The sequence below is a fragment of the Euprymna scolopes genome, chromosome 11, assembly GCF_053919585.1.
Source record: "Euprymna scolopes isolate OS-2025 chromosome 11, ASM5391958v1, whole genome shotgun sequence".
Taxonomy (NCBI): Eukaryota; Metazoa; Mollusca; class Cephalopoda; order Sepiida; family Sepiolidae; genus Euprymna; species Euprymna scolopes.
This window is the reverse complement of record NC_136492.1, coordinates 38155114-38169207: the sequence shown is the minus strand read 5'-3', so window position 1 is coordinate 38169207 and position 14094 is coordinate 38155114. Positions and strand designations below refer to the sequence as shown.

Sequence of the window (14094 nt, the reverse complement as noted above, 5' to 3'; positions counted from 1 at the left end):
ACTACCACTCCGGGTCAGAGTGGACCTGGGAGCAATGGCAATTGAAGGGTGTCTCCACACTCCCCAGAGCCCGCAAGCTGGGGCCTCACCATCGGATATAGTTTAAGGTCATATCCAGGACCCCCATTGAGGGACTTTTACCCTCTGCAAGGGGGCAGTCAGCGTATTCTAATGCCCCACCGACAGGGCCAGTGAAGGGGTGAGATCTTATTGCTAAGCGGGTTTGTCGAGGATATGTACAGCGAGAGGGTACAAGCGCAACGAGTTCACCAGAACACATTGCATTAACATATTTTTAAAACAGGTACAGAGATGCAACATTGCGGCAATAGGACAAGGGCTGAAGTTTAGTTAATAAAATGGGACCGATTAGATTGACAACTCTTTTTTGGACTTTATCCAAAAGGGAGGGGCTAGTGGTAGATGCACCAGCCCAGATGTGGCAACAATACTCCAGGCATGGGCCAATGGTGGCCTTGTGAATTTACAGGATACTCTCAGGTGTGAATAGTCTTCTAGCTCGATAAAGGGAACCCAGCAACCTTTGCAATGCCCTCTATGTATTTGTTCCAGTTCATATTGCCCGCAAATGCTAGGCTGAGGAGTTTGAAAGTAGAATTCTCAGGTAGGGTGCTATTTGTCATGGATATAGGGGCTGGAGAGGTGTCTTGTAATTGTTAAAGATGAGCAGCTTAGTTTTACTAGCACTACGTGTTACTATCTATTTGCAACCCCATTCCATAATGCTCTGGAGGTTATTTTCTAACGATTCTGCCATTGTCTTAGATTTATGTACATCCGTTCTTCCCTCATTCATGTTATAGAGCATTGTATCATTAGCAAATATACTCATCTCGGGCACATTATTATCAGGGAGGTAGTTTATGAATATCAGGAATAATAATGGGACAAGGATTGACCCCTGAGGCACTTCCACATTAATGTTATGCTGCTTGGATATACATCCAACAATAACAACCTGTATGCTTCTATGGTCTAAGATGGATCTAATTATATTTAGTATACGTTCATATATACCATACAATTTAATTTTCATTAGCAGCCCTTTGTACCAGACTTTGTCAAAGGCCTTAAATATATCAAGGGCTACATCTGTGGCTTCACCTGCTTTATCCAGTACATGGTAAATGTGTTCACAGATGAATGTTAAAATATATGCAGTATGTGGGGAAAATGGCTTACTGTACAAACGTCCTCATGTCTGTCTGTCCTGTGAGTCGCACGCATTGAGAAATAAAGAAAGAGTCAATCATGGCAGCCGTAACGTTTTGTAGTGAATGAAGTCTCGCAAGATCATGTGTGCGTGCATTATAAAAACAGGTCACTTGTCGGTGGAAAAGGATCGAAAAATCTTTGACGTTTGAGAAGTGGCAAAATCAGTTGGGAGAATTTGTATGAGCAGTGATTTTTGCCTGTTGATCGACTGCAAGTTATTTCAGTGCATTTTTTGCAATGGACAAATTTGATCTGAGATTGATACCAGAGTTCAATGGCTCCTCCGACGGACCCTCGGTAGTTGAGTGGTGGGAAAAAGCTGAGCTTGTCCGCGGCTTTGCAAAATAAAGGATCCCACGCTTGTCCTCCCATTGAGGCTGACCAAGGGGGCATACTCCATTTATTAACAGCTCGGGGATGAACCAACTCTGGAGGAGGTTAAGGAGGCACTATACACGGCCTTTGCTACGGACCCTTCTATTGCCTGGAGACAGTTCAAATGGTGGCTTGGGTTGGATGAGACGGTGGATGTCTACCTGGTGGATTTAAAGACATTAGTTGCACCGTTTGGTTGAGTGACTGAACACATATTAAGTTGTGCCTTTCTCACAGGACTCCCAGACGACACCAGCCGACTACTATGAGCATTGTCAAGGCTTAGCGAGATTAGGCTTTAGGAATTGTTGGCTAGATCCCACAATATTTTAAAAGAAAAAGATGTGAAGCCGGTGCTAGCAGCTGCAGAAGCATCTACTCCATTAGAAGATGGCGTAAACTGTTATAAATGTGGCAGGCCAAACAACTTTTCTAGGGACTGCTGAAACCAAAGCAGTGTAAAGGACACGTCTGCTCAGGAAACGCCAAGACGCATTCGTTGCTACCAGTGCAGCAAGCTAGGTCACGTAGCAAGGAATTTTTGCCTATTTGTATTTGACTTATGACGTACAAATTGACGGAATGCATGCTGCCTTTATGCAATAGCAGCTGTACAATTTGTAATGAACCACGGGGGTGAGTGGGGATTGCTATAATACTTCTGTGTGGGAATGTGCTTCAATACCCACTTTGTACCATTCAGTTGTCTCATTGGCACACTGTTCAGCAGGAAGAGAGAAGATACCGGTCCAGTGGGCATCTTGGACGTGCTCTCTAATGGTTTCCCAGTCAGCCCTGTTGTAGTACCTTGTTTTGAGCAATGATTACTCACATGAGGTTGGGATCTAAATGTGATGTCAACTGATACCACTAGGTGGTCTGCATTTCCAAGTGGACTGTGGGCATTAGTCACACAATCCTCAGGTACTGTGGTGAGGAATAGGTCTAGAAGTGAAACCTGGTACGGTTCACGATCTGGTAGACCAATTGGAAACATTACTGCCTGTGTGAAGGAGTGGGCTACAGAGAAGCTATAAGTAGAGCGTCCAACTGCATCTGTGTAACATGAGAAACCAAACCAATTTTATGGTTGACATTAAAGTGACCAAACACATGTATTTGGGCGTTACTATCCGAGGAGAGTGCTGCATCTATACTCTAGAAGTGTAAGCCATGTTTAGTTTCAGAAACGTTTCAGATGGTTCGTTGTTCTAAACAAGTCTTGAGAGGTGACTGGTTTGCAATAGACAGAACAGTTTCCGATGGTTCGTTGTTACACACAAGTCCTGAGAGGTGACTTGTTTGCAGTAGACGGTTCCACAGAGCAGAATATTCTTACCGTGTCAAGATGGAAAAAAACATGTGAAATTGCTCCAGAAAAGGTTTAATATTTATGAAGCAATTCTGGTTTCTGATTGGTTGGTAGCAGAATGTGAATTAATTTGATTTGTCAGTTCCTAGCAGCATCGTTTATAAATAGAATCGGCCGACTGTGTGGGATTATACCCCATTCTTCATCCAAAATATTGCAACATCCTCCCTATTTTTTATAATGGGGAAGTCCCTTGTGTTCGTTCTGCTCAAAAATAAATATTTTATTTTATATTCAATTATATATAACAAAAATTAGAAATCATTTGGATCTTAAAATTTTAGCATGTAAAAAGACGCCATTTTAAATGTCAAAACAGATATATATGTGTACAGAGAAGAAAAATAAAAGAAATGGAAGGTATTTTAACCTTAAAAAGGGGTGGGTATGTTAAAAAGAAGCCATTTCTTAAATTTGATTATGCAGTTTTGTAAAAAAAAAGAAAAGAAAAGAAAAGAAAAACGCATACATATAAATAAATATACATAAAAATAAACATATATGCAATATGTACCCGTTTAAAGAGGTTTTTTTTTTTTGTTAATGAAAACAATGCAAAAAAAGATAGGACATTTTTGAAAAATAAGAAAGAAAACTAATGTGCACACAAAAATAAAAGTCAATTGTAATTTCTGCGTGCCTTAAAATAAGCATGCAAAAAGTATTTTGTCGAAAAGGAAAATTACAAAGAGTTTTTTTTTTTTTTAAGTGACTTTTTTAAAAAGAAAATGTTTATTTTTTTATTTCAGCAAAAGTATTAGTTACGCATTAGTAGGTTAAAGTGTTAATACAAATAAAATGGATACAGTTTAACGTCTTGTCCAGGACTATTTTTTTTTTTTTTTTATATATAGAAATCTATATACATACAGGGCCGTGAAAAAAAAAAAAATTATTCAGTCAAATTCCCTAACAAGTTTTGTGAAAAAACGCTGTAACTTTATTCTTGTTGTGGGTTTCGTGAATACATCAGCGATATTTTGTTCTGATGATATGTAATTCAAAATAATGGATTCCTTTTTCACCTCGTTTTTTATGAAATAGTATTTTATATCTATATGCTTTTGGTTGATTATCCTGTTCTGTGCTAAGACTATACTGGTTTGATTATCACAATTAATTACTACGGGGCTTTTAGTTAATTTTGGCTCTTAAATAGTCTTTAGAATATTTTTAAGGTAGAGTGCTTCCTGAGTCGTGTGTGTGACCGCGATAAATTCTGCTTCACACGTAGAGAGAGATACAATCTGTTCCTTTTTAGATTTCCATGAAATAATAGGCCCATTTTCTGAGAGTCTGAAACAATATCCAGATACACTCTTGCGATCTTTGTCGTTTGCCCAGTCTGAATCCGAAAAACCTTCTAATTTTAGGGGATTTCTTGAGTTTCTAAATACTAACTTCTGTTCTTTAGTTCCTTTTAAATAACGCAGGACTTGTTTTGCTCTGTTTAAATCCTTCATTGTCAGTCGTGAAAATTTTTGTGACAGTTTTGTTACTGTATAGTATATGTCGGGCCTGGTTGCAGTCATTAAATATATAAGACTACCTATAATTTTGCGGTATTGTGTGTCATTAATTATGTCAGATTCTGTATGTATATTTTTATTAATATCATTTTCGACCGGTGTAGAGCGTTTCTTGCACTCTCCCATTGCAAATTTTAATAGTATTTTGTTGATGTATCTTGATTGAGTCATCGTAATAAGTCCTTTGCTTTGAGTAAATTCTATCCCCATAAACCAGGATATTTTGCCAAGATCGGTCATTTTGAATCTTTTACTTAATTTGTTCTTAATATCGGTTAACATTATGTCATAATTTGATGTGATTAAAATATCATCGACCCACAAAACCAAAATCAGTAGTTTATTGTCTTTGTGTTCGGTATATTTGTGGCTTGAAGTTGGGGTCAAAATTGATAAAATCAGATTCCTTTGTAATCACATGTGCCGAGGCCCCACAATCAACAAGAAAATTATTATTGTTTGTTGAAGCATTAAACGTACACGAAAATAAAAATGTATGTTCGCTAACAGAGCTCTCTACATTTTTAATGGAGTCGCCATTTTGAGTCCTGTATCTACATTGGAAACTCTTGTGATTAGGTCGTCCACAATTATAGCAAATAATTTTTGTACTTTTCTTAGGAGAAAAATTGTTTTTGGCAAAGTTGTGGTTTTTATTCCTGGCATGGGTATAATTTAATTTTGGTGTTTTTATGTGTGTATTTTTAAATGTCATGATGTTTGTGGATTCGTTTTTTTCTGTGATCATTTTTTCAGTTTCTTCATAACTTCTGAGTGCTACCTTGAATTGGTTAAAAGTCATGGGGTTTTTTCTTACTGGGTTATCACGGTGGTAAATGGCTTGAAATCACTCGGTAATCCCTTAAGAACCATGGAAATTAACAGACTGTCACTTATAACTTCACCAGACATTTTTAAAGAATTTGCAGTCGTTTCGACTCTTATAATATAATTAGTAATAGTTTTGGCTTCCATTCGTTTTAGAGAGGTCAGTTCAGTGTATAAAGAAATAATCTTGGGGTTTCCTTTCAATAAATAATGCTCTCTCAATATGTTTACTGCTTTGCAGCCATCGTCCAGGGTTTCTCTCATTACCAGTGATAGACTTTGGTCATCTAAACACTGTATTAATTCCGCAAAGACAGTTGCGTTCTTTCAATGAAGTCGTTTCTGTTTTCAGGTTGTGTTTGAAGTACTTTGTATAGCTTTTGGATTCATAGATATCCTAGAAATTTAACTTGCCACAATTCGAATTCGACTGGTCATCCGATTCAAGATTTTTCTCTCTAGTTTAAGCGAAGGTGCTACGAATATAGACTTTAAGCCCATGCATATATCTATCTGAGTGCTTCAGCAAAGAAGGAAATATCCTGTCATGTTAAAGTAGTTAGAGTGTAAGTTTGCTTCACTTAATGCTAAGATATCATGGGAGTTTACTTGAAGGTAAAAGTCTACATCATCTATATTACCTCTAAGCCTATGGATATTTGTGAAAGTGAGCCTCAAGGGCAGAGGCAAATTGGTTTTGTTTGGGTGGTTGTCTGGATTTATTGTGATATTTGTTTGGGTTGTCATTTAATTACGTTTTTGTTTAATGTAAGTTTAGGAGAAGAATGTTGAGAAAAATGGGCCTGTTTTGATGCCAAGTATACACACAGTGGTCCATTAGCAGAGTCCTGTCTAGAAGGTGTGGTCTAGTGAAAGCCCACCAGATATAGCAGCAGGGTCCCTTTCCATGCCGGACATGGCACTACAACTAATGATAGAGCAGCTGGTCTAAGCATTACAAAAGAGTTAGGGCCCCTGTACTGTCAGTAAGAAACAGCAGCCAGACAAACTGTCAATTAGTTACCCTCAATCTCTCAAAGACCTGCCCAAACAAGTCTAGTGAGCACAAGTGGCATGCAAGCAAACCTAATTTTCTAGACAGCTGTTTTCATTTTGGTTGTGACGTCACACAGGATCAATGAAAGTTCTGTCTTTGAATGGGATCACTGTGGATTACATTGGATAACAATCAGATTGTAATTTGAAAGTTATCCAGTTCCTGAATCAAATGGAATTTGGCAATTGGATTAGTCAGCGATCGATCCAGAATTACAATCTTATTCTCCCTAAAGAAAATAACAGGCATAAATCAATAAGAAGCAACACATGGCACTATAGCCCTTTATAGCTTTTTCATTTTTTTTTTTTTACATCACTTATCAAGGCCCAAATGCCACTCGAGGATAAGTGTTAATGAGTGTACAGAAGTCAATGGGACAATATCGTAGTAATCGTTAGTAGTGGAAATTTGGCAAATTGGATTACTTAAGAGGGATGACTCAAGAATTTGTTTATGTTGTACTTGAATATGACCAAATTGTAGTTGGCTGGAAAGCAGCCAAATGGAAGAAAGTTTTACAGGTGTACAGTTCTAAGAAAGAAGCTTTGTTCATGGAATCTACGTTTAGGTTAGGCACAGATAAAGAGTGAGGGAAATTATTGATAGTAGCTTCAGTTAGACGAGTGTTTATCATGAAAGTTTGGTGAGAGGGGACCATAGATTGGAGCTCAGACGAGCACCTGCCATGAAAATAACGATAAAGCAGAGAGACAGGCTCGCAATGTCTCTTCTGCGGGAAAGAGGTTGCAGAGAAGAGAAAAGGGCACCCCCACTAGGTTACAAAGTCTATTTTGAACTTTGTCGTGGCAGGATAAGAGTTTTCTAGCAGCTCCTACCCAGACGTCGCAACAGTACTCCATCTTTCGATGTACCTGGCTCTTACTTAAATAGAGAATTCTATCAGCAGTGAGATATCTACTGGAGCGCTAGAAGGATCCCACTATTTTTTCAGCAGTCTTGGCAACGGATTTAATGTACATGTTCCATCTCAGATCACGAGTAAACGTCAAGCCCAGAAGTTTTCCAAAACATGGAGCCTCCCCAAAACAAGAGCCATTCATTTCAATTGATGCCAGATAGGGGAGGAGAGCGTTAAAGATATAAAGCTTGGTTTTAGATGCATTAAAATTAACTAGCCACTTCTTTCTCTATTGTACCACATGCTTAAGAGAGGAGAGAATCAGAAAGAAGTTAGTCATTTAAAGCCTTTGATGTGCTGCCATAGATGGTAGTATCATCAGCATACATGTACATGAATGATCTTACGATGTGATTTGGAAGATCATTGATGTAATGTGCAGATCAGGAAGAGAGTTGCGCCCAGGATGGGCCACTGAGGGACTCCAGCATTAATACTGTGAGCTTCTGATTTCTTTCCATCAACCACTACTCTTATGAATCTATCAGAGAGAAATTATTTAATAATTGAGAACACATTTCCAGCTATACCATAACTGGAGATTTTGTGAAGTAGGTCTTTATGCCATATCCTATCAAAGGTCTTTGATATGTCAAGAGCAATTGCCCTAGAATGGAAGCCTCCATAGAGAGATTTACTAATTCTATGAGATATAACCGTTAGCACATCTGCTGTAGATATAGCAGAACCAAAACCATATTACATTCCACTAAGAAGGTTATTTTTACTGAGGTGGTTGACTACCTTTGCATTTAACATGGATTCCACCAATTGACTTATTGGTCTGTCATGAGAGGAAAATGATGGATCACCTGAATTCTTAAATACAGGTCATACTAATGAGGTTTTGAAGGTGCCGGGAAGCAATTCTCTTTAAGACAATGCTTAAATAGCTTTGTAATTATGGGAACTAGTTCTGGTTGAAGCTTTTTCAGCACTATAATTGGAATGCCATCAAGTATTTTGATTAGCTTTGCAATATCACACACAGATATTTGTATGCCGCATAGTGTGTTTTCTAATAAAAGAGGAAATATGGCCTTGGTCGCATTGAGTATAATTAGTTGCAAAGTTCTTGGTAAAGACTTTGGCTTTGTCTGATACTGATGAGGTTACCACAGGTCCATTGATGATGGTTGGGATAGAGCACATGATTCTGTTCAGGATCCTGTTTGCTATTTACCAAAAGTGGTGGTAACCAAGCCGCTGCTCAGTTACTTTCGACTTGGACTGAGCATACAACTCTCTCACATTCTTTATTACTCTTTTACAGTGATTGTTGGAAGTCCTGGAATCTTTATTTATTAATTGGCTTTAGTCTCAACACAGCTTCATGTTTTTTTTTCTTTGATCCTCTTTTCAGAAAGGCAATATTATCTTTAAAAAAAAATTCTTCTCTGTATAATATGTCTTTACTCCACTCTTCTGATGAGAAGTGTTTGGCTTCGAAATGCCATGGCCTGAAATATTGTGGTCTCTTTTGAACCGATAGCATAATAAAATTTAATTGTAAATTTTTTTATCCCTTTGTTATCTTAACTTAGTCTATAAAATTAGTTTGTGTTTTTAAATGTATTTATAGAGTATTTTTAACCCCATTTCCAAACTCCCATTCTTATCTGAATCCATTTTAACTGGCGAGTCTACTCCCCCATGTTATACAATAAAATACAATAATGAAATTTTGTAAGAGCGACTTGCATTAAAAAAAAAGTTTTAAATCTATTTAAAATTTTAACCATCCCTTAATCTGCCTTTTAAATAGATATTACTAAAAGAAATATTTTATTGTATTATTTTATTCCATTTCTATATTCTGTGCTATCTACCCACTTGAAACTATTTTCCCAGATTTTTCTTGCATGTCATTTGTTTGTAATATATTAGTAATAGTTAGCAATATATAAATAGACACAAAAGAAAAATTGGAAATACACATCTTTTTTCTAGCATTCGTCCCTTTGGTAAATGAGTTTGTATGTTTTTCGAAAATTATACCGTTTCAATTAAATAAAAGAAGGAAGTATTAAAATCAAAGCACACATTTGGCTCTTAAAGCAGATCCTCCATCCCTCCCTCTTACTGCTCTCAAATAAACACTAATCTTTGCACCCCAATTCATTCCACGTGGAGATACTGGTCTTTTAGCTAGACCAACATGGGTCGCTTAAAGAACACCAAGTTAAGTACATCTATATCCATGTTATGTGGAACCTCTTTATGTAGATCTAGTCCCACCATTTCTTTTGTTTTCTTTGCTTTATATTCTCTTACATATTCAAATAATTATTATTCATTCATTTTAAAACCAATTAGTTTGTAGAGCAGATTGGTTTTCTCACAGTACTTGAAAGATACAATTTCTTCTTTCTTTGCTTGCTAGAGCAGACTGATTCTCTCACAGTATTTGAAAGATATAATTTCTTGTAAATGTTAGAGGGGAATCTATCTCTAATCCTGCATGTAGGATAGAGAAAAACTTTAAAGTAAGATACTCAATATCTTCATCCATGCGGGGGGTGCAGAAATACCTGGTGTAGAAACCAGGCGCATGGTTACTCCTCTTGGTGTGATGGACCTGTAGATCTTGTCAGATCATCCATCTAAGAGAAAGAAAACTCTGATAATAAAATTGGGAGAGGGAGGCCTCCTCAGTCATGGTCGACAACCTTCCTGGAGCTGGTGACTCAAACAAATTCTGCCTCCAAGACGCCTTCCTATCTGTTTTGCATGATAAACATTAAAAATCCTTATACTCTTAAATCCTCCCCAAATCCCTGTACATCTATATTGTATATTAATGCTGTATTCTTGTAATTATATCATCTCTCCTGTTCTAACTTGACAAAAAACCAATTGCTCTTCTCCCCAAGCTGATATAAAATCACATACTTTGCACGTACCTTGGGAGGAGGGGTTAGCTTCCGGTCCTAACCTTTAGTAAACTTTTTAAAAATCGATAAATACTAAACATCTATAGATTTCTATTGCTAAGGGATGCATTAGCTTAACCTATATTTATACTCTATAGAATATCTATAAAATAGATAACTAATAGCCACAGTTTGTTCCCAGATTATAAGTGATCTATGTTAATTAGCAAATACATCTTTCTTTCACTCAGATGGGATAAAGTACTAATGATTATCTTGACATGAAAATTAACACCTACAGCACATTTGCTAACATGATTGGACTGTGCCACTCCTGTCGGACAGGTTTGAGAGTAATGGTTTGACAGTTGCTAGTTTCAACTGACAGTACAGGAACCCTGACTCTTTGGTAGCGCTTAGAACGGCTGTTCTATCATCAGTTGCATAATATTGGGATGTTTGTAGTGCCATATCGTGCATGGAAAGGAACCCTGTATATAAATGGAGTTTCATTCTATGTTAATAAACAACTTTATTTGTCATTTTTGTTAGTAGCGTTAGTAGATGAGAGAAACGTATTAGGCACAGATTTGTGCTCGCTTGTAGTAGTTGTGAAAAGAGTTTGTTGAAAGAGAGAGAAAAGTGTTCAATGTGTTTAAAGATAGAATTAATATCATGCCGGCTGGTTGAAGAAGAGAACAGTTCAGTTCCGTTTACACATGTTTATAGGTAGTACTCGTCAGTAGAAGGAAGCCGGTTAAAAGAGAAAGAAAGGACAAAGAATTCAGAGTGTTGATGTATGTAGGAACATGCGTCTGATAGTAGAGACAGGGCAAAGGGTTAGTGTCTTGTGGTAAGAAAAAGTAGGTGTGTGTGTCGGTGTATGTTGTTTCGCATGATAAAGAATGTTTATTTCGATACAATGTTCATTTCGATACCACACGTGGAAATAAATGTGAGTTAGAAGAGAGCCATAGCTAGCTTGTAATACTCGCGTCCAGGCTAATCTCTAATTGCCAAGGCTGCTGCAAAGAAGGTGGGCTCGTTCTACCGTGCTAGAAAGTTACTTACACTTGAAAGTATCCTGTATCTCTACAAAGCCACCATTTTCCCATGTATGAAGTATTGCTGTCAAATTTGGGCTGGTGCATCTGCTACTAGTCTCTTGCTCCTAGACAGAGTTCAAAAGATAGTAACCAACCTGATAGGTCCTGAACTGTTGTCATCTAAGCTTCAGCCCCTGTCGCATAGATAAAATGTTGCATCCCTCTGCTTGTTTTACAAGTATTTTAATGGTGGATGCTCCAACGAACTACAAGCTCTTGTACCACCTTGATAAAAATACTCCCGACAAACCCAACAAGCAGTGAAGTCCCACCCCTACACATTAAAGATCCCTAGATGTAAGAAAGCCTTCTACTCTAATAGCTTTTTCCCCAGAACTGTTAGACTTTGGAATTCTCTTCCAGGTTCCTGCTTCTCCAACTGTACTAACATGCAGAAGTTCAAGTGTAATGTGAACAGATATCTTGCTGCTAAACTCCCTACATAGTATCCCTGCAACTTAGGTCCTCGATAGTAGACCCCTACATCAAAATGGCAATGTGCCTTGTTTGATGTGAAAATGTAAAAAAAAAAAAAACACAAAAAAACTGGTAAAACCAAACAGGAAAACCAGGTAAAAAAATAAATTTATTGGACTTAAGGAGTCGGAGTCGGATAAAAAAATTCCGACTCCAACTCGAATTCCTAGTATTCTTAGAAATCCGACTCCGACTCCAGTTAAAACCTTTGACTCCTTCTGACTCCGCAACCGCAACCCTGGTACAGGGGGAGAGAGACGCAAAAGAGTACAGGGAGAGAGACACACAAAAGAATACAGGGAGAGAGACACACAAAAGAATACAGGGAGAGAGACACACAAAAGAGTATAGGGAGAGACACACACAAAAGGGTACAGATTATGTTTGATTTAATTTGATTTTCTTCTAATTCTACTTTTAGCATTGACATTAAATAAAGTCTTTTCGTAAGATCTACAGAGATGCTTTATTTTTAAAGAAGAAGTCCCATATCTTTTTTGGTTGTTATTTTGAAGGTTTCAAATTAAAATGTATGAACACTATGTAAAAGCAACGGTGATAATAATTCTATTGGATGACAGTATAAGGATAAGTGTCATTTATGAGCATATTCCCTTTAAATAATAGTGTAAGTGCTGTTTGGAGACATGACAACTCCATTATGTAAGGAGTCAAATCTAAGAGAAAGTAAACAGAAATCTAACTATTTATTCATCTGAAATAAAATCTACACATACTGTGTTGATTTTATTTTCATGTTAGAAGAATGAGTTAGGGTTAGGGTAATCGTTTGTCTTACCTTTAGTACATCAGTTGGGTTGGCGATGGAACTGGACACAATCCCGGCAATCACACCGCTGAACACATTGGTTAACACAGTTTCATCTGAATACATATATACATTCATTCAGTAAATTTGCTTTTATTTTTTTTGTAAATAATAAATCAAAATTAAGATAATACGTAATTCAAATTAGAATGATTATGTAAAAATGAAATGATTGCTTTTAGCAATATTTAAAAATATTATTTAACCCTACAAAAAGTAATATTTACTGACATTATTTAACCCATGTAAAAATGGATAGTTAATGTCATTATTTAACACACATAAAAATAAATGACGTAAATGGGCTGGTAAACAGCAAAACAAAATAAACCAAATACAATACGCAAAAGTCCAGCTACAATTCGTCACTGACAACTTTCTCTCTTAAATTCCAGCACGTCTTTGTCAACTACCTCTGCCAACAGACATTTCATCAGAAAACTGACCCCATTCCATTTGCATACATGTGCAGTGGAAGATGAGATCTCGTGAGATTCCATGAAACTACACCTTATATATCCATGGCTGCCATCTTTAATTTCTCTTTCTCTCAGATCTCATCCAAAGGTAAGTTGTATGACCGCACGACACACACACACGGAGGCGCTTTCGTCTTTGATTATTACATTCAACTCTACACTGCCCCCTGGTCGTTTGTTGCTGGCACTCCTATGAAGGAGGATTGGCTGGACTATTTCATCCTCACTAGAGCTCTCAGAAGATGTGTTGGAACCATTAGCATCAGTGTTAGGGCGTACAGTCATACCATCAAGCTGGACTTCTATGTATGAAGATGTACATATGCACATCTGTGTCTGAGCTAGATCCCCCACTCGTCTACGAAACGTCTGAACTCCCCACTGCAGAAGGCCGTGTCATTGTCTGTGAGGATCTCTTCAGGCGGCCTCCTTTCATAAAATATGGACTACAATTCATGGATGACACTAGAGGAATCCTGTCTTATTAACGGGCGCCAGATTGTCGATCCACAATCGATCAGGATGAGGAAGTGCTGGCTGCCGTAGTGGGTTATGTCTATACCCAAGTCGCGCTTACTCCCAGCTTACCTTTCTGCCATCTGGCCGGGGCGGGGTCGATTGACAGGTATGTTTGGCATTCCTTGACTACCGCTTTCACTGCACTTTTGGACACAGACGGATTGGACAACTGCACAAAATAACATGTCTGTCTCACTCCGGGGTGTCCACTGAGGTGGTGTATCTTCCTGATTTCATCCGCCACCTCAATAGAAGTGGCACATAATGGTACTGGCTCGGCTTTCTGCTTCATGGTGTCATACCATCTCTGTGGCACCCGAGTGAGCCTATGAGCAAGATTGCAATTTGAAATGACCAGTACACTGGCACCTTGTTCCCGACCCCATTTCCCGAACAATCCTGGGCCATATGACCAGTCTTATTACATCGGTAGCAGCGAATAGCTGTCAGTTGCCACTGACAGTTCCTCGCAATGTGGCCCTGGTCATTGCA

The 14094-nt window shown here is 37.9% G+C and overlaps 1 protein-coding gene across 3 annotated transcripts in view; it reads right to left on the bottom strand.

The window, feature by feature from the left end:
- LOC145287837 (kidney mitochondrial carrier protein 1-like) overlaps window positions 1-14094 on the bottom strand; it is a 350123-nt gene that overhangs the window by 172062 nt on the left and 163967 nt on the right. For all 3 annotated transcript variants that reach the window (XM_080135708.1, XM_080135709.1, XM_080135710.1), the window contains exon 5: window positions 12575-12660. In XM_080135708.1, the coding sequence (XP_079991834.1) occupies window positions 12575-12660 (86 nt within the window). The remainder of the gene's footprint in view (window positions 1-12574; window positions 12661-14094) is intronic.